This window comes from Pavona decussata, unplaced genomic scaffold, assembly GCF_977016875.1.
Source record: "Pavona decussata unplaced genomic scaffold, jaPavDecu1.1 SCAFFOLD_214, whole genome shotgun sequence".
NCBI classification, from domain to species: domain Eukaryota; kingdom Metazoa; phylum Cnidaria; class Anthozoa; order Scleractinia; family Agariciidae; genus Pavona; species Pavona decussata.
Genome location: NW_028145619.1, coordinates 808,034 through 834,000, shown reverse-complemented (window position 1 = coordinate 834,000; position 25,967 = coordinate 808,034). Strand labels below are relative to the sequence as shown.

At 40.8% G+C, this 25,967-nt stretch overlaps 1 protein-coding gene across 1 annotated transcript in view; it reads right to left on the bottom strand.

The window, feature by feature from the left end:
- The window catches only part of LOC146460115 (uncharacterized), a 457,503-nt gene extending 433,942 nt beyond the window's left edge, over positions 1-23,561 (bottom strand). The window contains exon 1 of the mRNA XM_085088384.1: positions 21,536-23,561. Within this exon, the coding sequence (XP_084944510.1) occupies positions 21,619-23,550 (1,932 nt within the window). The 5' untranslated portion in view covers positions 23,551-23,561 and the 3' untranslated portion in view covers positions 21,536-21,618. The remainder of the gene's footprint in view (positions 1-21,535) is intronic.
- Positions 23,562-25,967: the final 2,406 nt, after the last annotated feature.

The following is a 25,967-nucleotide window of genomic DNA, read 5'->3' as shown; positions in this document are numbered from 1 at the left end:
CCGAATATCACAGATTTACAAGCACTTTTCTGGTTTCTTCTGAAGAAGGGAACACGAAATTCATGTTTGACAGCGCGAGTGATTCCTCAAAGAAATGCTTCTGAGAGAATGTACCGAATTAGGAGAAAAACAAGGCTTACGGTTCTCCTATTAACAGCCCTTGTATCGCACTTCACAGTCGAACGGAGCTTGTGGCAAATTTCAAGAACAAGCGCTTGGTTTGATCTTGCATACAGCCCTTACTCTGACGATCATTGGTATGATAAACAACTGACGTGGAGTACTACGGGCTCAGAAAAAACGTAACAGAACGGTACCGAAAAAAGGGCGAGCGTTTACACGTTAAAAAGAAGACAAAAATGTGGGTACGGAACCGTTTTTTATCGGTTCCGTTCCGAAAGGGTCCATAGCCGCCTATGGACCTTTTTAGGAACGGAACGGATAAGACTAGAACGGGTCAAGTACCGTTTACACGTCAAATTTTGTCGGAGCCGTTCGTCTTTTTATCCGAGCCGTTCCAATTTTTTCGGTCGTGTAAACGGCCCTTAAGTCTCATCAAACCCAGGCGCGTATGACACACTCGCCATTTTGATTCTTTCGCGATATCTTTCGTGTTATGTGTGAACTGTCAAAACTGACCAATCAGAGGGTGTACCGGGATGATATGTTTAAAAAAATGTTCACAGGCTCCTCTTCTTTCCCTCTTTTTCTCTCACCCAGTCCCCCTCGTTTTCGTCCCCTCGCCCTCTCCTTCGCGCGTCTCTTTAGGAGCCTGGAACAGGCTAGCCAAATTCCGAATACAATCCCCTCCGAAAATTCAGTTATGTTTACCCCACCATAGATGACGCCGTTCCACTTATTTCTTGATAAAGGCCAATCGCTATCACCCAGTGTGTTCAATCGATATCGAAAAAAATGTTCGATAAATCGATAAAAATTGGCAATTAAATTGTTGAATTTTCGATTTTATCTTATTAAAGCGGTAAAAGTAATCTTGCAACGTTTTAGGTCACGGTTTAGTCAACTCACTACGTACTTCGTTTATCAATTTCTATCGGTTTATTGATTCAATTAGTAAATGTTATCGATTTTATCGAATATTATCGATTGACCACGATGGGCTATCTCTATGACTAATGGTCGCTGAAATAGCAAATAGGGATCGGAAAAGCATGAGTATCAAAAGTTAAAGTAAAACTGGCCATTGTTCTTAAGAGCCGATTTCTGAAATTATCAAAAATCGGGCGTCAGTCGTGAAATTTCGAATTCCTTCATATTTTGCCCATATAATCTCTATAGTGGAGTATTTTCAAAAATAACGTTAGAAGTTTCATCAGCGTGTTATTTTTTTCGAAATCGGGCAAAGTTTGAAATACGGCAAATTAGCGTCCTTTCGGTCACGAAACTTACTAAAAATTACCCATTTTCATCTCGCTCGTAGAAAGAAACGCGATGTCCTCCATTAATGAAATGTTTACAAAATATAAACACATCCCTCTTCTTCATAATGCACTAGTTAAATTTAGATAAGCTTGAAAATTGGAAATGCTTCGGCCGTTAGAAGAAACCCCATTTCGGCAGTTTAAAAATTTAGCAAATTTCATCCAATTTCAACACAAAAGAAACCCAATTGGTACGTCCAGTTTGAATTGAAAATGAAGATATTGTTGAAGCACAACCTTTGTAGTTTACTGTGTTAAAATATTTCTGGCGGCAATGCAAAAGTACCCCGTCGAGAGACCAAAGTGTGAAGGGTACTTTGACACGAGGAGAGCCTGTGAAACGAACAACGGCCGTCACGCTACAAATCAAGTCCTTCGTTAAATTATCACTTGCGACAAAGAATATGTTTTCTATAAGCTGTACAGAAATTGCTAATAGTAGTTTATTCTCTGTTGAACTTAGTAGGATAGCATTTTGTATGATTTTGTCAACTCATGTATTTTTACACATGTAGAAGTCACTGGGGATTAGGCACATTTTGCCGTTAGTTGTGTAATTGGAAACTGTTTACATTATTCTGCTTCCGCTACTTTCAAAAATACAACAGTCAGGAAATACCAAAAGTCAGAGTATTTCTAAGCCTTAAGTCATCTATTGCTTGGGTTTTTAAGACAGGAAAGGCAATTACATTAGAATTATCAAGCAACTGATGGTATAAAATCACTTGGAAGAGGTCAAGTTAACCCTACAAGTGCCATCGAATTTCACGGGGGTGGTCCCGCATTGCCAAATGAAATGAAGTTTACATGTATACGCCGATTGCAAAAATACACGTCCACTAAATTCGTCACTGTCCCTTCAAACTTTGTCTTCATCTATCATGCATGTTGAAAATTGAGTGAAACGTTCAGATATAAATCAAACTTCTTTGATGCTTTTCATTCCTTCCATGCGTCTTCACGAGCATGTAAAAATGTTACGCGTTGCAGTTTATCGAAGAAAATCATTCACAAATGCAGACTCCAAGGAAATCCATCTCCATACGAAGAAGAAGTAGGCAATTATCATTCTATTTGCTTGGTTATATGGTTAAAATTCCGCAGAAGTAACTAAAAAAACAAGCACGAAATGTTCAAAATCAAGATGGCGGCGATATTTTGTTTCTTCTTCGAACACAAGACGCTCAAACTCGGAAGAGCTCGGTCACACAACGACCTCAACGAACGCTGACGAAGCCCCATAGGCAATACAATAAAACAGCAACGCCTATTGGCTAAGATTCAACCAACATCCAATCAGATTGCTTGTTAGTTCGGTGGGCCGACAAGATGGCGCTCGGGCCACTCAGAGATCAGCTATGTGATGTCGCATCGCAGTATAAATATTTATGAAATTGCTATAAACGAGCAGTTTATTCTGGCCCTCAATTCGAAAAAACTCGCTAAGGAGGACTTACCACAGTGATCTGATCTGCAGCGCCAGTAACTCTTTTTAAACGGAAGATGTTGAAAATTATCCTTGTAACTGCGTGACTCTGACAAACTAAAGCGTGATCAAAACCGCGTGGGACCTGGTAACCGAACTATCTTCCTAAGCCGGCTACGAAGGCGAACAAGTAACAACCGACAAACAATTCCGTATTTTACCTCAGTAAATATGCAGTTCGTCAAGTTCCTAAACCAGCCGTCTAGCCAAATATACACTCCCCGTGCCTGAAAACGTTTTTTTTTTCTTGGCGGGGAGGAAGGGGGGGGGGGGGGGGGGGAAGGGAGGTTTCTTGTGCGTGAGATCTCGCGGACGTTTAGAACTCAGCTTAGTGCCTTTTTTTCAACAGTCACTTTATATTTTCTACTGTATGGCACTTATCTTTGCGAATATCAAGAACGAAGTGGACAGTTACTACAGTGTTTCCTAACTACAGCAAAAGGCTAACATTATTGGCTGGAGGTTCCATCTATGATACAGTAGCAAGTAGACTAGACATTTTCCTACAAGAAACGACCGCACATGGTCGTACGACGGACCAGCGCACAAAAAGACTGTTTTGCAGCCTAGCCTGTTCAAAGCTCCAGAATAGTGAGAACTGCGAAAACATGAACCCGAATTTAAAAGCGCTCTCTCTCTACTCAATTCCACTCATTTTGCTTCCTCGGGTTTTGGTTTGAAATTTGGGCGTTCTCACTAACTGAGAGCTTTGAACTGGCTAATGTTCAACAAGCTAGTGTCTATGTGGCATAATTTTAATTATGCCACATGAACATTACGGACAGTAGGAAAAGAGACCTCGAATGACATTCCAGGCTTTTTGTGCTTCTCGAGTATCTTATCTGCACTTGAAAGACAAAAATTTGACTGTTTTGCAGTCAAGGAAGATGCTACGTATAGACATAAAATGTAGGTGTGGCCTCATACAGTCTGCAATGTCTACTCTACTTGCTACTGTATTATAGATGGAACCTCCAACCATTAATGTTAGCCTTTTTCTGTAGTTAGGAAACACTATAGTGACTGTCCACTTCGTTCTTGATATTTGCAAAGGTAAGTGCCATACAGTAGAAAATATAAAGTGACTGTTGAAAAAAGAGCACTAAGCTGTGTTCTAAATGTCCGCGAGTTCTCACGCGCAAGTACCCCCCCCCCCCCCCCCCCCCCCTCATTCGTTCCCACCCCGCCAAAAAAAAAAAATGTTTTCAAGCACAGGGAGTGTATATCTGGCTACACGGTTGGTTTAGGAACTTGAAGAACTGCATATTTACTGAGGTAAAATACGGAATTGTTTGTCGTTTGTTACTTGTTCGCCTTCGTAGCCGGCTTGGGAAGATAGTTCGGTTACCAGGTCCCACGCGGTTTTGATCACGCCTTCGTTTGTCAGAGTCACGCAGTTACAAGGATTTTAACTTTTTCCGTTTAAAACGAGTTACTGGCGCTGCAGATCAGATCACTGTGGTAAGTGTTTTTTCGAATTGAGGGCTAGAATAAACTGCTCGTTTATAGCAATTTCATAAATATTTATACTGCGATGCGACAATCACATAGCTGATCTCTGCTGTTAACTTTGACCTCTTCTAAGTGAATTTATACCATCTTTGCTTGATAATTCTAAAGTAATTGCCTTTCCTGCCTTAAAAACTCAACCAAAAGATGAATTAAAGCTTAGAAATACTCTGACTTTTGGTATTTCCTGACTGTTGTATTTTTGAAAGTAGCGGAAGCAGAATAATGTAAACAGTTTCCTATTACACAACTAACGGCAAAATGTGCCTAATCCCCAGTGACTTCTACATGTGTAAAAATACATGAGTTGACAAAATCATACAAAATGCTATCCTACTAAGTTCAACAGAGAATAAACTACTATTAGCAATTTCTGTACAGCTTATAGAAAACATATTCTTTGTTGCAAGTGATAATTTAACAAAGGACTTGATTTGTGGCGTGACGGCCGTTGTTCGTTTCACAGGCTCTCCTCGTGTCAAAGTACCCTTCACACTTTGGTCTCTCGACGGGGTACTTTTGCATTGCCGCCAGAAATATTTTAACACAGTAAACTACAAAGGTTGTGCTTCAACAATATCTTCATTTTCAATTCAAACTGGACGTACCAATTGGGTTTCTTTTGTGTTGAAATTGGATGAAATTTGCTAAATTTTTAAACTGCCGAAATGGGGTTTCTTCTAACGGCCGAAGCATTTCCAATTTTCAAGCTTATCTAAATTTAACTAGTGCATTATGAAGAAGAGGGATGTGTTTATATTTTGTAAACATTTCATTAATGGAGGACATCGCGTTTCTTTCTACGAGCGAGATGAAAATGGGTAATTTTTAGTAAGTTTCGTGACCGAAAGGACGCTAATTTGCCGTATTTCAAACTTTGCCCGATTTCGAAAAAAATAACACGCTGATGAAACTTTTAACGTTATTTTTGAGAATACTCCACTATAGAGATTATATGGGCAAAATATGAAGGAATTCGAAATTTCACGACTGACGCCCGATTTTTGATAATTTCAGAAATCGGCCCTTAACCATCAGTAAGACAATGCAGGGAAAGAGAAGCTGTTGGTTCTGATGAGCTTATACTTATTCATTGCGATCCGGGATATTTGTGAAACTGCCTTCAGTTGTACTTAGGTAGCAATCTGTCGCTTTCTGAATTTTCTGTTCAAACAGCGATGACATAACGAATTCAGTGGCAGCTTGTTATTCTTGAACTTTGCACTGGTTGACGTGTGATTTCTTATGCTTGCGATAAATTTACTTGGCAATCACCGTGATATCGCAGAAGGGTGCGATTATGGTTAAATCGGAGAATAGCAAGAGATGAGTTTTGAGATACGATTCTTCCGATTCTCCGATTATTCTAATTATACAATTCTTCCTATTCTCCGATTTATTCTCTGATTTTCCTACTTGTACACGATTCTACGATTCCTCCGGTTCCCGAATGACTATAGTAATTATCCCGATTATCACTCGTTCTCAAAAAGTTGCGCCAAATCGAACACACAGCCCATAACACTATAGTAGTATCTCGATTATCACTCGTTCTCAAAGAGTTACGCCCGAACGAACACCAGCCCAAAAGACTATATCTCGTTCTTTAATCTCCATTAGCCGAAACAAGCGCACTACACATGAATATATCTCGTTCTTTAATCCATGAGCCGAAAAAGGCGCGTTACACATGAAAATACCTCGTTCATTAATTCATGAGCCGAAACAAGCGCGCTACACATGAATATATCTTGTTCTTTAATCCACGAACCGAAAAAGGCGCGCTACACATGAAAATACCTCGTTCTTTAATCCATGAGCCGAAACAGGCGCGCTACACATGAAAATACCTCGTTCTTTAATCCATGAGCCGAAACAAGCGCGCTACACATGAAAATACCTCTTTCTTTAATCCATGAGCCGAATCGTAGAATCGGACAATCATTTCTAAAGTCTCTTAAGGCAAAATTATAGAATCAGAAGAATCGCAGAATCGGATAATCATTTCTAAAGTGTCTTATGGTAAAATCGTAGAATCGGAAGAATCGTAGAATCGGATAATCATTTCTAAACTGCCTTATGGTAAAATCGTAGAATCGGAAGAATCATAGAATCGGATAATCATTTCTAAAGTCTCTTATCTAATGGTAAAATCGTAGAATCGGAAGAATCGTAGAAACGGATAATCATTTCTAAAGTCTCTTAAGCTAACATCGTAGAATCGAAAGAATCGGAGACTTCAATCGTAAAATAGGTAAAAACCTTAGTGGTAAATCGTAGAATAGTACGCCTAAATCGGACATACTATTCTCCGATTTAGCCATAATCGCACTGCTCTCGATATTCGTGTGATAGCTTGTGACTTGTGACATCCTGAGTGAATCGGCTTAGTGCCGAACTGCTTTTATCGATCTTCCACCAGTCCCAGAAATAAGTGAAATGGGAATTTATTCCAAATTCAGTACTCACTTTACATTTAATCCTTTTTTACTTTTTATCACACGACTAAGCTTAATTAAACTAAACTTCAATCTAAACGCCCTCGTCGTCCTTATAATAATAATAATGATAATGATAATGATAATGATAATGATAATGATAATGATAATGATAATGATAATGATAATGATAATGATAATGATAATGATAATAATAATAATAATAATAATAATAATAATAATAATAATAATAATAGTCCTTTGCAGAGATGGAATGCTTTCTGGTCTATTTCATCTTCAAGTACGTCACGGTTTGACTGCGTGACAGTAGTTTTTCCCAACTTCTGCGGAAAATACACGGAAACTGCAACGAAGGCTTAACAGGAACACACGGGGAAATTTCACTCAAATGGGAGCACTCGCTGGCAGGTAGAGACTGTCACTTCTCAAGGTGGTACCAGGGATCTAGCCACGAACTGGACAGAAGTTCAGCAAAGAAACGAGAACTTGGTCCAACAGAGCTTTATTCTAAATCACTTGTAATTCGAAAGAACATTGTACAACAATAAGTACGTAAATTATGATCATCCGGGTGAGTGTAGTCCTGAGAAGGACTGTTTCTGGTGACTTTGACTGAGGTTTCGACAACCTGAGCGGAAGTCATCTTCAGAGTCAAGTGAATTGTGGAACGTCAGTAGGTGGTATATACGTCTCTGGTTGTTAAGCTGAGTCCAGATAACATCTGGACTTCGACTAAAGACGAACGACAAGCACTGAAACGACTGAAAACTGACGAAAACATCGTCATACTCCCCGCTGACAAAGGACGAGTGACTGTTGTTATGGACAAGACAGACTACTGCGACAAAATGGATACTCTAGTTAACGACAAACAGACATACGAAGAACTGAAACGAGACCCGACGCCATCACTTCAACGTAAACTCAACAGTAAACTACTTGACCTTAAGAAAACTGACGTTATTGACATACAACGTTACAACAGACTGAGGTGCCACGTACCGCAACCACCTAAACTCTACGGACTACCAAAACTACACAAACCTAACATACCCATGCGACCCATAGTCTCGTTCTGTGGGTCCCCGACTTACGAACTATCCAAATACTTGACTACTATACTGAAACCGTTGACAAACGAATCCCGACACAAACTGCAGTTTACCGAGACCTTTATTGACGCCATCAAGACGGTACAAATACCTGACGACCACAAACTTGTGTCTTTTGATGTGAAATCACTGTTCACCAGTATTCCACTTCAACTGGCTCTAGACTGTACTGCTACCGCCATCGAGAACTCCACGACAAAACTGCCACCGCCTACAGATGACTTAATGGACTTACTGAACCTCTGCTTAACGTCCACGTACTTCCAGTACAACGGAAAGCACTACAAACAGTTACACGGAACAGCTATGGGCTCACCAGTTTCTGTTGTTGTAGCAGAAATTGTCATGCAGAACATCGAGGAACAAGCCCTAGCAACCTACAAACGGACACTACCGCTCTGGTTACGGTACGTAGACGACACCTTTACAGCAGTCCACAAAGACGAAATCGACGATTTTCACGAACACCTTAACAGACAGAACGCTGACATACAATTTACTAAGGAGATCGAAGGAAATGGTAAAATACCTTTTCTAGACTGCTTAGTTACCCGTAAGAACAACGACAACAAACTAAGTACTACGGTTTACAGGAAATCAACACATACTGACAGACTACTCCTACAACCCTACTTCTCACAAAGCAACGACTATACAGACCTTAACAAGGCGAGCACAACTGGTTTGTGACCCACCTTACAGACTCGCAGAAGAAAACAACTACTTAGACAACGTTTTCAACAAGAACAACTACAACAAGGACTTTGTTAGACGTAACACTTACAAGAACACTGAACCTAACGTCACAAACAACGACGCGACTCCCGTAACTACTGTAACTATACCTTACGTAAGGGGCACTTCTGAGACTATCGCACGGATTCTACAACCCTACAATATCCGTGTAGCTCACAAACCTATAACCACTTTACGACAACTACTGACGAAAGTAAAGGACAAGGATGAACCTAACCGCAGACAGGGAGCAGTTTACAAGACCAAATGCTGCGACTGCGAGGCCATTTATATTGGTGAGACCGGCAGAAATTTAAACATACGACTGACTGAACACAAACGAGCAACTAGAAATGGTGATATCAACAATCACATTGCTGAGCACCATTTACAAACGAACCACAGAAACGACTGGGACTCTACCAAGTGCATTACCTACTGTACAAATTACTATCAACGACTCACTCTGGAAAGCTGGTTTACTAACTTAGAACAAACGCCACTCAACCGTTGCCTGCAACTACCTGCACCATACAAACGACTTATTGACAACAACAACGAAACAAACAAACAATAGACATTTTACTAACAATAGACCCACGGACTTTTTGACTAACAAAAGACGGATCTAAACGCACCAATCACTTTTTACAGTCTTCACAGCCAATAACATCACGGCTTACTGACAAACGACCAATAACATCTGGACTTCGTTGACCAATCAGGTTAACAACCAGAGATGTATATGCCACCTACTGACGTTCCACAATTCACATGACTCTGAAGATGACTTCCGCTCAGGTTGTCGAAACGACAGTCAAAGTCACCAGAAACAGTCCTTCTCAGGACTACACTCACCCGGATGATCATAATTTACGTACTTATGACATGACTCCTGGGTTCAAACCATTTACAATTGTACAACAAGGGCTTTTATGTGCTTGTACATTAATTGTTTTTTACAAAGTGCTATACGCGTGTCAATAGAACTAAATGGAAAACGATTAAGAGCGGAACAAGTGTCTTTGTTGATAACGAACTAATTATTACAAATGGAACCAAAGTCTTGTAAATAGCGAACTAAATTAAAATTGTCGCTTTAATCTCTAGATTGTAAGTCCAGCTTGGATAATTAATTACGCCTTACTGAATACCCTAAATTACAACTCAGAAAATCTTAATGAATCCCACGACTAACAACAGCTGCGAGTAAATATTTCCAGAGATAACAAGGAATTTTTCATTAAGAATATATACAGGTCTAACAAGAACCAGTTCAACTTAGAAATGACAGGCCAGCTGAATTTCCTAGGTTTTTAATTATTCGTGTAGAAGCTAACTACTTCTAAGGTAAACGTAAGAAAACTAACCCCAAACAAAAAAAAATTAACTAACCCCCAAACGTAAGAATCACTAACCCCCAGCCAAAAGAATACTAACCCCCAAACGTAACAAAACTAACCCCCAAACGTAAGAAAACTAACCCCAAAACGTAGGAAATAATAACCCCCAAAAAGTAAGAATCACTAACCCTAACCCAAACGTAAAAATCACTAACCCCCAAAGATAAAAAAACTAACCCCCAAACATCAGAATCACTAACCCCCAAACGTAAGAAAACTAACAACCAAACGTAAGAATAACTAACCCCCAAACGTAAGAAAACTAACCCCCAAAAGTAAGAATCACTAACCCCAAAACATAAGAAAACTAACCCCCAAACGTAAGAAAACTAACCACCAACTGTAAGAATCACTACCCCCCAAACGTAAGAATCACTATCCCTCAAACGTCAGAAAACTAACCATCAAACATAAGAATCACTAAACCCCAAATGCAAGAAAACTTACCCCCAAACGTAAAAATTACTAACCCACAAACGTAAGAAAACTAACCCCTTAACATAGGTATTCGTGACCCCCAAACGTAAGCAAACTAACTCTCAAAAGTAAGAATCACTAACCCTCAAAAGTAGGAAATCTAACCCCCAAACGTAAGAATAACTAACCCCAAAAGTAAGAAAAACTAACCCCCAAACACAAGAATAACTAACCCTCAAACGTAAAAAAACTAACCCCCAAACATAAGAATCACTATCCCACAAACGTAAGAATCACTAACTCTCAAACGTAAGAAATACTACCCCCAAACGTAAGAAAAGTAACCCCTAAACGTAAGAATCACTGACCCCCGAACGTAACAAAACTAACCCCCAAACGTGAAAATACTAACCCCAAACGTAAGAATCACTAACCACCTAACGTAAGAATCACTAACCCCCAAACGTAAAAATAACTATCCCCCAAACGTCAGAAAACTAACACCTTAACAAAAGAATCACTAAACCCCAAACGTAAGAACACTAACTCCCAAACGTAAGAAGTACTAACCCACCAACGTAAGAAAACTAACCCCTAAACGTAAGAATCACTAACCCCCAAACGTAAGAATCACTAACCCCCCAACGTTAGAAACACTAACCCCAAAACGTAACAATTACTAACCCCCAAACGAAAAAAAAACTAACTTCCAAAAGTAAGAATCACTAACCCCCAGACGAAAGAAAACTAACCCCCAAACGTTAGAAGACAAACTCCAAACGTAAGAATCACTAACCCCCCAACGTTAGAAACACTAACCCCAAAACGTAACAATTACTAACCCCCAAACGAAAAAAAAACTAACTTCCAAAAGTAAGAATCACTAACCCCCAGACGAAAGAAAACTAACCCCCAAACGTTAGAAGACAAACTCCAAACGTAAGAATCACTAACCCCCCAACGTAAGAAACACTAACCCCCAAACATAAGAAGACAAACCCCCAAACGTGAGAATCACTAACCCCCCAAGGTAAGAAACACTTACCCCAAAAAGTAAGAAAACTAACCCCCTAACGTAAAAATAACTAACCCCCAAACGTAAGAAAACTAACCCCAAACCTTAGAAAACTAACCCTCAAACGTAACAATTACTAACCCCCAAACGTAAGAAAACTAACACCCAAAAGTGAGAATCACTAACCCCCAGACGAAAGAAAACTAACCCCCAAACGTAAAAATCACTAACCAGAAACGTAAAAAAACTAACCCCCAAACGCAAGAATTACTATCTCCCAAACGTAAGAACCACTAACCCCCAAACGTAAGAAAACTAACCCCAAACGTAAGAAAACTAACCCCTAAACGTAAGAACTTTTAACCCCAAACGTAAGAAAACTACCCCCAAAGGTAAGAATCACTAACCCACTTAAACGTAAGAAAACTAAACCCCAAACGTAAGAATCACTAACCACCAAACGTAAGAAAACTAACCGTCAAAGGTAAGAACTACTAACCCCCAAAACGTAAGGAAAAATAACCCACAAACGTAAGAATCAATAACCCCCCTGAACGTAAAAAGACTAACCCCCAAACGTAAGAATAACTAACCCCTAAACGTAAAAGAAATAACCCCCGTACCTAAGAATCACTAACCCCAAAACGTAAGAAAACTAACCCCCAAACGTAAACACTACTAACCGCAAAACGTGAGAAAACTAACCCTCAAAGGGAAGAATCACTAACCCACCTAAACGTCAGGAATTTAACCCCCAAACGTAAGAATCACTAACCCACAAACGCAAGAAAACTAACCCCCAAAACGTAAGAAAACAAACCCCCAAACGAAAGATACCTAACCCCCAAACTTAAGAATTACTAACCCCAAAAGGTAAGAAAAATAACCCCCAAACGTAAGAATCACTAACCCCAAAACGTAAGAAATACTAACACCAAAACGTTAAAAAACTAACCCCAAACGTAAGAAAACTAACCCCCAAACGTAAGAATCACGAGCCCCCAAACGTAAGAAGACTAACCTCCAAACGTAAGAATCACGAACCCCCAAATATAAGAATCACTAACCTTAAAACGTGAGAAAACTGACGCCCAAACATAACAATCACTAACCCCCAAACGTAACAAAACTAACCCACAAACGAAACCAAAACTAACCCCCAAACGTAAAAAATACTAACCCCCAAACGTAAGAATCACGAACCCCCAAATCTAAGAATCACTAACCTTTAAACGTAAGAAAACTAACCCCCCAAAAAAAGAATTACTATCCCCCAAAAGTAGGAAAACTAACCCCGAACGTAAGAACACTAACCTCCAAACGTATGAATCACTAACCCACAAACATAAGAAAACTAACCCACAAACGTAAGAATCACTAACCCTAAACGTAAGAAAACTAACCCCCAAACGTAAAAATTATTAACCCCAAAAAGTAAGAAAACTAAAACCCAAACGTAAGAATTACTGACCCACAAACGTAGGAATCAGCAACTTCCAAAAGACAGAAAACTAACCCCGAAACGTACAAATTAGTAACCCCTAAAGGTAAGAATACTAACCCCAAAACGTAAGAAAACTAACCCCCAAACGTAAGAATCACTAACCCCCAAACGTAATAAAACTAATCCTTAAACGTAAGAACCACTAACCTTCAAACGTAAAAAAACTAACACCCAAGCGTAAAAATCACTAACCCCCAAAAGTAAGAAAACTAACCCCAAACATAAAAATCAAGAACCCCCAAACTTAAGAATTACTAAGTTCCAAACGTAAAAAAACTAACCTTTAAACGTAAGAATAACTAACCTTGAAACGTAAGAAAACTAACCTGCAAATGTAACAATCACTAACCCCGAAACGTAAGAAAACTAAACCCCAAATAAAAGAATCATTGACCCCCAAACGTAAGTAAACTAACCCCCAAACGTAAGAATCACTAACCCCCAAATTAACCCCAAGACGTAAAAAAACTAACACCTAGACGAAAAAATTAATAATTCCGAAACTTAAGAACACTAACCCCAAAACGTAAGAATCCCTAACCCCCAAACGTAGGAAAACTAACCCCCAAACGTAAAAATTACTAGCCCCTAAACGTAAGAACATTAACCCCAAAACGTAAGAGTCACTAACCCCCAAACATAAGAAAACTAACCCTTAAACGTAAGAAACCTTAATCCCCAAACATAAGAAAAATAACCCCCAAACATAAGAATCACTAACCCACAAAACGTAAGAAAACTAAACCCTCAACAAAAAAATTCCCTAACCCCCAAACGTTCGAATCACTAACCTCCAAACGTAAGAAAACTAACCCCCAAACGTAAGAATCACTAACTCCCAAAAGTAATAAAACTAATCCTTAAACGTAAGAACCACTAACCTTCAAACGTAAGGAAACTAACACCCAAGTGTAAGAATCACTAACCCCCAAAAGTAAGAAAACTAACCCCAAAACGTAAAAATCAATAACCCCCAAACGTAAGAGAACTAACCCCATAACTTAGGAATTACTAACTTCTAAACGTAAGAAAACTAACTCCCGAACGTAAGAATCACTTACCCCCAAACGTAATAAACCTAACCCTTAAACTTCAGAATAACTAACCCCTAAAACATAAGAAAACAAACCTGCAAATGTAAAAATCACTAACCCCGAAACGTAAGAAAACTAAACCCCAAACGTAAGAATCACTAACCCCTAAAGGTAAGAAAACTAACCCGCAAACCTAAGAATTACTTACCCCCAAAGTAAGAATCACTAATCCCCAAACGTAAGAAAACTAACCCCCAAACGTAAGAATTACTTACCCCCAGACGTAAGAAAACTAACCCCCAAACGTAAAAATTTTTTAACCCCGAAACTTAAGAACACTAACCCCAAAACTTAAGAATCACTAACCTTTAAACGTAAGAAAACTAACCTTTAAACGTAAGAAACCTTAATCCCCAAACGTTAAAAAAACTAGCCGCCAAACGTAAAAATTACTAGCCACGAAACGTAAGAACACTAACCCCCAAAAGTAAGATACACTAACCTGTAAACGTAAGAAAACAAACCCCTAAACGTCAGAACTACTAACCCCCAAACGTAAGAATCACTAACCCCCAAACGTAAGAAACATTAACCCCCAAACAAAACCAAAACAAACCCCGAAATGTAAAAATTACTAACCCCCAAACGTGCGAAAACTAACCCCCAAAGGTAAGAATCACAAACCTTTAAACGTAAGAAAACTAACCCTCCAAAAAAAGAATCATTAACCCCCAAAAGTAGGAAAACTTACCCCCAAACGTAAGAACACTAACCTCCAAACGTATGAATCACTAACCCACAAACATAAGAAAACTAACCCACAAACGTAGGAATCAGCAACTTCCAAACGAAAGAAAACTAACCCCCAAACATAAAAATTAGTAACCCTTAAACGTAAGAACACTAACCCCGAAACGTAAGAATCACTAACCCCCAAACGTAAGAAAACTAACCCTTAAACGTAAGAAACGCTAACCCCCAAACGTAAGAATCACAAACCGCCAAACGTTATAAAACTAATCCTTAAACGTAAGAACCACTAACCTTCAAACGTAACAAAACTAACACCCAAGTGTAAGAATCACTAACCCCCAAAAGTAAAAAAACTAACCCCAAAACGTAAAAATTAATATCCCCCAAACGTAAGAAAACTTACAACCAAACTTAAGAATTACTTACTTCCAAACGTAAGAAAACTATCCCCCAAACGTAAGAATCACTTACCCCGAAACGTAATAAAACTAACCCTTAAACGTAAGAATAACTAACCCCGAAACACAAAAAAAACTAACCCGCAAATGTAAAAATCACTAACCCCGAAACGTAAGAAAACTAAACCCCAAACGTAAGAATCACTAACCCTCAAACGTAAAAAAACTAATCCCTAAACGTAAGAATTAGTAACCCCCCGACGTGAAAAAACTATCTCCTAAACGTAAAAATTACTAACCCCGAAACTTAAGAACACTAACCCCAAAACGTAAGAATCACTAACCCCTAAACGTAAGAAAACTAACCCTTAAACGTAAGAAACCTTAACCCACAAAACGTAAGAAAACTAAACCCTCAACAAAAAAATTCCCTAACCCCCAAACGTAGGAATCCCTAACCCCGAAACGTAAGAAAACTAACGTCCAAACGTTCGAATCACTAAACCCCTAAACGTAAGAAATACTAACCCCGAAACGTAAGAAATATTAACCCCAAAACGTAAGAAAACTAACCCTAAACGTAACAAAAACTAAACCCCAAACGTAAGAATCACTAACCCCCAAACGTAAGAAGACTAAACCCTAAACCTAAGAATCACTAACCTTCAAACGTAAGAAAACTAATCCCCAAGGTAAAATTCACAAACCGCAAAACATAAGAAACATTAACCCCCAAACGTAACAAAACTAACCCCAAAACTTATGAATTACTAACCCTTAAACGTAAGAAAACTAACCCCCAAAGGTAAGAACCACTAACCTTTAAACGTAAGAAAACTAACCCCCAAACGTCAGAATTACTTACCTCCAAACGTAAGAATCACTAACCCCCAAACATAAGAAAACTAACACCCAAACGTAAGAATCACTAACACCCAAACGTAAGAAATCTAAGCCCCAAACGTGAGAATTTTTAACTCCCAAACGTAAGAAAACTAACCCTTTAACGTAAGAATTCCTAAGCCCCAAACGTACGAAATCTAACCCACAAACGTAAGAATCACTAACCCTGGAACGTATTAAATCTAAGCCCCAAACGTAAGAATTTTTAACCGCCAAACGTAAGAAAACTAACCCTTTAACGTAAGAATTCCTAAGCCCCAAACGTAAGAACACTAACCCTTAAACGTACGAATCACTAATCCCAAAACGCAAGAAAACTAACCCTTAAACATAAGAATCACTAATCCCAAAACGTAATGAAAATAACTACTAAACGAAAGAATCCCTAGTCCTACAATGTAAGAAAACTAACCCAGAAACGTAAGAATCACTAATTTCCAAACGTAAGAATCACTAACCCCAAACGTCAGAGAACTAACCCCAAACGTTTGGAGGTTAGTGTTTTTACGTTTGGGGGTTAGTTTTCTTACGTTTTGGCGTTAGTGATTCTTAGGTTTGGGGGTTAGTTTTCTCACCTTTGGGGTTTAGTGATTCTTGCTCTTGGGGGTTAGTTTAATTAAGTTTGGGGGTTAGTAATTCTAACGTTTGGGGGCTAGCTTTGTTACGTTTTTGGGTTAGTATATCTTACGTTTGGGGGTTAGTTTTCTTACGTTTGGCGGTTAGTGATTCTTACGTTTGGGGGTTAGTTTTATGACGTTTGGGGGTTAGTAATTCTTACGTTTGGGGGTTAGTTTTCTTACCTTTGTTGGTTAGTGATTCTTACGTTTCGGGGTTAGAGTTCTTAGAATTGGGGGTAATTTAATCTTACGTTTGGGGGTTAGTTTTTTTTACATTTGGACGTTACTGATTCTTACGTATGGGGGTTAGTTTTCCTACATTTGGGGGTAAGTAATTCTTACGTTTGGAGGTTAGTGATTGTTACGTTTGGGGGTTAGTTTTGTTACGTTTTTGGGTTAGTAATTCTTACGTTTGAGGGTTAGTGATTCTTACGTTTTGGGGTTAGTGATTCTTACGTTTGGGGGTTTGTTTCGTTACGTTTTGGGGTTAGTAAATCTTACGTTTAAGGGTTAGTTTTCTTACGTTTGGGGGTTAGAGATTCTTTTGTTTTGGGGTTAGTTTTCTTACGTTTATGGGTTAGTGATTCTTACGTTTAAGGGTTAGTTTTCTTACGTTTGGCGGTTAGTGATTCTTACGATTGGGAGTTAGTTTTCTTACGTTTACGGGTTAGTGATTTTTACGTTTGGGGTTAGTAATTCTAACGTTTGGGGGTTAGTGGTTCTTACCTTCGGGGGTTAGTTTTGTTACGTTTTTGGGTTAATAATTCTTACGTTTGGGGGTAGTGATTCTTACGTTTGCAGGTTAATGATTCCTATGTTTCGAGGTTTTTTTTCTTACGTTTTGGGGGTTAGTAATTCTTACGTTTGGGGGTTAGTTTTCTTACGTTTGGCGGTTAGTGATTCTTTTTTTGGGGGGTTAGTTTTCTTACGTTTATGGGTAAGTGATTCTTACGTTTGGGGGTTCGTTTTCTTATGGTTGCGGGTTACTTTTCTCACGTTTAGGGGTTAGTGATTCTAACGTTTAGGGGTTAGTTTTCTTTCGTTTGAAGGTTAGTTACTCTTACGTTTGGGGGTTAGTTTTCTTACGTTTGGGGGTTAGTTTTCTTACCATTGAGGGTTAGTGATACTTACGTTTCAGGGGTAAAGGTTCTTACAATTAGGGGTTATTGATTCTCACTTTTGGAGGTTAGTTTTTTTACGTTTAGGCATTAGTGATTCTTACGTATGGGGGTTAGTTTTCTTACGTTTGGGGGTTAGTAATTCTTACGTTTGGGGGCTAGTGATTCTTACGTTTTAGGGTTCGTTTTCTTGCATTCGAAGGTTTCTGATTTTTACAATTGGGGTTTGTGATTCTTACGTTTTGGGGGTTAGTTTTTTTTTTTCGTTTGAAGGTTAGTAATTCTTACGTTTGGCGGTTAGTGATTCTTACATTTAAGGGTTAGTTTAGTTACGTTTAGGGGTTAGTAATTCTTACGTTTGGGGGTTAGTTTTCTTACCTTTGAGGGTTAGTGACTCTTACGTTTTGGGGTTAGAGTTCTTGCAATTGGGGGTTAGTGATTCTTACGTTGGGAGGTTAGTTTTCTTACGTTCAGGCGTTAGTTATTCTTACGTATATGGGGGTTATTAATTCTTATGTTTGGGGGTTAGTTTTCTTACGTTTGGGGGTTAGCGATTCTTTCGTTTGGTGGTTAGTTTTCTTACCTTTATGGGTTAGTGATTCTTACGTTTAGGGGTTAGTTTTGTTACGTTTGGGGGTTAGTGATTCTTACGTTTCGGGGTTAGTTTTGTTACATTTAGAGGTTAGTAATTCTTACCTTTTGGGGCTAGTGATTCTTACCTTTGGGGGTTAGTGATTCTTACGTTCGGAGGTGAGTTTTCTTACGTTTGGGGGTTAGTATTTCTTACGTTTGGGGGTTAGTTTTCTTACCTTTGGAAGTTACTGATTCTTACGATTTAGGGTTAGAGTTCTTACAATTGGCTGTTAGTGATTCTTACGTTTGGGGGTTATTGATTGTTACGTTTTGGGGTTCGTTTTCTTAAATTTGGGGGTTACTAATTGTTACGTTTTGGGGTTAGTGATTCCTACGTTTGTGGGTTAGTGATTCTTACGTATTGTGGTTAGTTCTCTTACGTAAGGGGGTCTGTGATTCTTACGTTAAGGGGTTTGTTTTCTTACGATTTGGGGTTATTAATTCTTACGTTTGGGGGTAAGTGATTCTTTTGTTTGGTGGTTTGTTTTCTTACCTTTATGGGTTAGTGATTCTTACGTTTAGGGGTTAGTTTTCTAACGTTTGGGGGTTAGTGATTCTTACGTTTCGGGGTTAGTTTTGTTACATTTGGGGGTTAGTGATTCTTACCTTTGTGGGTTAGTTTTCTTACGTTTGGGGGTTACTGATTCTTACGTTTTCGGGTTAGAGTTCTTACAATTGGGGGTTAGTGATTCTTACGTTTGAGGGGTAGTTTTCTTTGGTTTGGGGGTTATTGATTGTTACGTTTGGGAGTTAGTTTTCTTACATTTGAGGGTTACTAATTCTTACGTTTGGGGGTTAGTAATTCTTACGTTTAAGGGTTAGTGATTCTTATGTTTGAAGGTTTGCTTGCTTCCGTTTGGGGGTTAGTGATTCTTTCGTGTTGGGGTTAGTTTTCTTACGTTTGGGGGTTAGTGATTTTTACGTTTGGGGGTTAGTTTTCTTGCCTTTGGGGGTCAGTGATTTTTACGTTCAGGGGTTAGTTTTCTTACGTTTGAAGATTAGAGATTCTTACGTTTGGGGGTTAGTTTTCTTACGTTTAAGGGTTAGTGATTTTTACGTTTGGGTGTTAGCTTTTGTACGTTTGGGGATTAGTAACTCTTACATTTGAGGGTTAGTAATTCTTACGTTTTACGGTTAGTTTTTTTACGTTTGGGAGTTAGTAATTCTTACATTTGAGGGTTAGTGATTCTTACGTTTGGGGGTTAGTTTACTTACGTTTGAGGGTTAGTGATTCTTACGTTTGTTGGCTAGTTTTCTTACGTTTGGGAGTTAGTAATTCTTACATTTGTGGGTTACCTTTGGGAGTTAATGATTCTTACGTTTGGGGTTAGTGATTTTACGGTTCGGTCTTAGCTTTCGTACGTTTTGGGGTTAGTAATTCTTACGTTTGCAGGATACTGATGCTTACGTTTCGGGAGTTAGTTTTCTTACGTTTTGGGGGTTTGTAATTCTTACGTTTGGGGTTAGGGATTCTTACATTTGGCGGTTAGTTTTTTTTACGTTTGGGGGTTAGTTTTCTTACGTTTGGCGGTTAGTGATTCTTACGTTTGGGGGTTAATAATTCTTAAGTTTGGGGGTTAGTCATTTTTACATTTAGGGGTTCGTTTTCTTACGTTTGGGGATTAGTGAATCTTAAGTTTAGGGGTTAGTTTTCAGACATTTGGGGTTCAGTGATTCTAACGTTTGGGTGTTAGTCTTCGTATGTTTGGAGGTGAGTAATTCTTACGTTTTGGGGTTAGTGATTCTTACGTTTTGGGGTTAGTGATTCTCACGTTTTGGGGGTTAGTTTTCTTACGTTTGGAGATTAGTGATTCTTACGTTTAGGGGCTAGTGATTCTTACGTTTTGAGGGTTAGTGATTCTTACGTTTGTGGGTTAGTTTTCTTACGTTCGGGAGTTAGTTTTCTTATGTTTGGAGATTAGTGATTTTTACGTTTAGGGGTTAGTGATTCTTACGTTTAAGGGTTAGTGATTCTTACGTTTGAGGGTTAGTTTTCTTACCTTTGTGAGTTAGTGACTCTTACGTTTGAGTGTTAGATCTCGTACGTTTGGGGGTTAGTAATTCTTACGTTTGCAGATTACTGATGCTTACGTCTCGGGGGTTAGTTTTCTTACGTTTTTGGGATTTGTAATTCTTTCGTTTGGGGTTAGGGATTCTTACATTTGGCGGTTAGTTTTTTTTACGTTTGGGGGTTAGTGATTTTTACATTTTGGGGTTAGTTTTCTTATCTTTGAAGGTTCGTAATTCTTACGTTTAAGGGTTAGTGATTCTTACGTTTAGGGGTTACTTTACTTATAATTGGGGGTTAGTTTACTTACGTTTGGCGGTTAGTGATTCCTACGTTTGGGGGTTAGTTTTCTTAGGTTTGGGGGTTAATAATTCTTTAGTTTGGGGGTTAGTAATTCTTACGTTTGGGGGTTAGGTTTCTTACGTTTATGGGTTAGTGATTCTTACGTTTGAGGGTTAGTTTTGTTACGTTTGGGGGTTAGTGATTCTTACGTTTCGGGGTTAGTTTTTTTACATTTAGAGGTTAGTAATTCTTACCTTTCGGGGCTAGTTATTCTTACCTTTGGGGGTTAGTGATTCTTACGTTCGGAGGTGAGTTTTGTTACGTTTGGGGGTTAGTTTTCTTACCTTCGGAAGTTACTGATTCGTACGATTTGGGGTTAGAGTTCTTACAATTGGCTGTTAGTGATTCTACGTTTGGGGGTTAGTGATTGTTACGTTTTGGGGTTAGTTTTCTTACATTTGGGGGTTACTAATTGTTACGTTTTGGGGTTAGTGATTCCTATGTTGCGATGATTTCAACAAAATTTATTCGTTTCTCGTTTGATAAACTCGCTCGTACTCACAAGATCGCTCGCTCTTTTTTCTCCTCGTGTTCTAGTGCCAATACCGGTCCTGACCGGTTCCGCTTACGTCACACACGCACCACAGGAACCCCATTTCGGGTCCGACACTCTCCCCCTATTTGATACACGCAAGTGGAGCAAATACAATCACACAGCGCCATGCTTATATAACAGCAACAGTTTTAAAGAGTTCTTATAGTTCGTGACTCCGCAAGTCCCTGGGTCTGTTCACTTGTCCCCTTGCTCTGCAATCTCTCTGATCCGCTTCGCCGCAGCTACAGTAGCCCGCCTAGGGGCGAACTCTCTGGCTCGAGGATTAAGCTGCACCGAGTTTCTCAACTGTGTGTCCCGTACGTCGCACGACAGCTCCATAGGACATAGCTGTTGGATTGCTCGCTCCAAGTAGGACTTCCCCGCTCTCAACCTCGCTGCTCGGACGGCGCCGTCACGCCCCTTGATGAGTTTCACTACAACTCCAATGTTCCACTTTCCACGGTTGCGCTCCTCACTCTGAATTAGCGCCACATCTCCAACTTTCAGTGTCAGCACCTTGGTCTTGTGTTTGAGATTGTGTCTCTCCCTCAAACTCCTGATGTATTCTGTAGTCCACCTTGACCACAGAATGTCCTTGCAGCGACGGAGGTATCTTGTCCTCTTACGTAGCTCCACATCCTCCACTGACTCTGCATCCTCCTCTGGCAGGAGGTTAGGTAGCCCGTGCATCATGACGTTTGGCGTTAGCACCGGAAGTTCAACATCATCTTCAACATAGGATAACGGGCGGTTATTGACGGCCACCTCCACCTCAAGCGCAACTTCTTCAAGCTCTCCGAATGTCAGGTACGCTCGTCCCATAGATTTGTAAAATGACTGTTTCACAACTCCAACCAACCGTTCAAATTGACCCCCCCACCATGGGGCTCTGGCGAGGTTAAACTGCCAAAGGATGTTGTGGTGGGCCAGATAGTCTTGCAATTTCTCCTCCCTCATAACACTCTTGAGCCACCTGGATGCAGCCACAAAACTTCTTCCATTGTCCGAATAAATCTTCGTAGGCCTCCCCCGTCTCGCAATGAAATGTTTCAAACACCTGATGAAACCAGCAGTGGTCTGGTCAGTTAGTAACTCTAAATGGACCGCTCTCGTTAAACTGCATGCGAACAGTAAAATGTATGCCTTGCCTTCTTTCTTCTTCGAAATCTTGTAAGTTATGGGCCCGGCGTAGTCCACCCCTACTACTTGGAACGGAAATGTCCCCTCTGTACGATCCACTGGTAAGTTTCCAGGCGGTGGATTTTGGAGCTTTGTCACATGGAACTTCTTACACCCATAGCAGTGGTTAACCACGTTCTTCACCAGTTGCCGGAGACGGGGAATCCAATACTCTTGTCTCACATGCGCCATCGTTAGGCCGACTCCCCCGTGTAGCGTCAAGATGTGGGCGTCTTGCACCATTTTTTCTGATAAGACTACCCTGGGTGGCAAATACACCGGATAATGTCCTTGAATTCTTCCTCTGCACACATAGATTCCTTGGTCATTCTTCTGAAGGTTGAGCCTTTCTTGGTCTTCCAGAAACTTTTCTGTTACACTGTGTCTCTGCTGCTCCCGCCTTATCCACCACTTGACCTGTATCTCCGTCTCAGCTGTTGTCAAGGGTCCGCTTACTCGGTTCCACTTCTTGTTCCGGCAATTTTGAAGGAATCTCCTGACCCATGCACTGATTCTGATCGTTCGCCAGAAGGTATGCCTTTCCAGCACTTCATCGAAGTCGTCCCTCGCCTCCACTGCCACTGCAAACACCTCCTTAGTAAGCTTAGCTTCTGCTTCCGTTTCTTTGTTAGGCTCTGTCACTACGTCTCCCGGCCACTCCTCTGGCTTGGACAACCATTGTGGTCCCGGCAACCACACATTACACAGCTGATCTGCCTTGCAGCCTCTGCTTCCTATGTCGGGTGGGTTGTGTTTGGAGTCGACATGTCTCCATTCAATGTAATCTTTGTCGTTGATCTTGCGGACTCTGTTGGCCACAAACTGTTTGTAAGTACCTCCCCCCTTGATCCAGTGGAGTGCGACAGTACTGTCACTCCACCCATGGACTGACTTGATTGGATATCCTTCAAGTGCGACTCTCACGTTCTCCACCAGGTTAGCGGCCATGTGAGCGGACACAAGTTCCAATCTTGGAATTGTAAGATTCTTCTTTGCTAATCTTGACTTTGCTGCTATTTAGCCCTTGCTCACCCCGGAGGCTTGCGTAATCACTGCATAGACGGCCGCTGATGTACCAACTCCACTTGTGTCACCGAATACATGCAACTGGACTCCTTCGATCGGCTCCTTGAACCTTGGTATGCTCCGCAGTACTTCAACCTTGTTGGGGAGGCTCCTCACAAACTTCAGCCACTGTTGTCCACTTCCGTCTGACAGTTTCTCATCCCACGGTAGTCGACTGTCGCATACTTCGCAGTATAGAAGCTTTCCCACTAATGTTGTGGGCGACGCTACACCAAGCGGGTCGTACACCGCAGCTAAGAATCGTAGCATTCCTCTCTTAGTGTTATCAACAGGTTCCTCAGGGAAAGTCACTGCAACTGTGTCCTCTCTCTTGTTCCACGGCAAACCTAATATCTTGGATTCACCTTCCTTAACTCCCAACTGTTGCTTTGCGTAACTCTGCTGTTCATCAACAGGCACCCCATTCTCACCGTCTAGCTGAGGCTCGTGCACCGGAACAACATTCTCACTCTCTAGCTGAGGCTCGTTGGAGTTCCACTTGTGCATGGTAAACTTAGCATCCCCAAACACTGATATGATCGTCTTCTTCAGGTCCTGAACGTCTTCTTTGGTGTTGCCCCCCGTGATGACGTCATCAACGTATAGACTCCTCAAGATCTCGTCTACCTCCACTGGGTATTTCTCTCTTAGGCTTTGCAAGTGCAACTTTAGTGTTCCCGCCAACAAGAATGGCGACTGGACCAACCCGAAGAGCGCTCGCGTGAATCTCAAGGCTTCAATAACTGAAGGGTCCTTGTTCTTGAGCCAGTGGAAACGTAGTGCATCCCGGTCTTCAGGTCTTATGCGTACTTGTAAGAAGGCTTGTTTGATGTCAGCTGCTAAGGCTACTGGCTTTAGGCGATTTCGCACAAGAACGTTCCACAACAGATTCTGCAAGGGAGACCTCGTTTCTAAGCACTCGTTTAACGACGGACTATCTTCACTTGGCTTAGCCGATGCGTCAAATACAATTCTGAGTTTTGTGGTCACGGCAGTTTCCTTTTTCACAGGTTTGTGAGGGATGTAAAATACCCTCTCGTTTGGCTCGTCTACAACTCTCTCAACTATCCCTTCAGTGAGTTGCCCTTGGATGATCTCATCGTACTTGTCTATCAGACCAGGCTCTCTCTGCAACTTCCTCACTAGACCTTGTAGTCTCCTGATACTTCCGCGTTCGTTCGATTGCAGGTGATCGTGACCCGGCTTCCATAGCAAACCCGATTCGTACCAACCTTCGTCACTTCGGTTCAGTTGCTCAGAGAATTCGGCAAACACGTTTTGCTGGTCTGCTTCTGGTCTATCTGCGAGTCCTAAAACATCTGAAGAGCAGAGTTGTTCGTAGTCCGCTGCCGATGTTTTCGTCAAATAAACGTTGGATAGCGCGGCTTCTCTCCCTGTGGACATCATCGTCCACCCCAGCATAGTGAACTCAGCAATGGGCTCAGACGGCTGACCAATTCTAGGTTTCGTCTCAGTTTTGATCCTTGAGTACTCGCTGGCGCCAAGTATTACATGAATGGGTAATTCACTCTTCTTGTCATCGTCATCCATGACCACTCCCTGCAGGTGACGATACTTGCTGATCAGTTCTCCATAATTCGGATTTGGGACTGTGAGTAGAACACCCTTGTCCACCTTATTGATCTTCGTCATCATCTCAAACTTCCCATCAACACTTTTAACCGTTACTGAATACCCTTGTACCTTTTGAACTGTTGAGCAAAGCATCATGTCAATCTGTCTATGTTCGATATGAGTTGGTCGCTTGTTAAGCCGTTCAATCAGAGCCGCTGACGCATAAGAGCTACCCGCACCTGTGTCTAGTAATGCTCTGCATTTGATCCCATCGACGAACACCACTACCACCGGATAAATAACAGAACCCTCACCAGTTGCCAACATCATCTGACTGTTGCTAGGCAGCCTGTCACAAATAGACGTGTGATGTCTGCCACCGCAATGTTGACAAGTGTACTTGCTGTGGCACTCCCGTGCTTGATGTCTTGTTCCTGTACAGTTGAAGCATAGTTTCTTGTCACTCAAGATCTGCCTGCGCTGGTGCAAGCCAGGGACTTTCTTGCACTGGGTGGAGCTGTGATCCTCGCCATTAAAATAGATGCAGTTACGCCCCACCTTCGCACTCTCATCTTTGGTCTGGTAAGCAGGATTTTTCCTTGCTTGGAAGCGATTTCGCGGGTCACGGTTCGGAGGATAACGACTTCGCAGGTCAGGCTTTGGCGGTTCAGGTTTAAGGTTTTCGCTGACAATAGGGTTACGGTCACACCACTTCCTCAGGGATT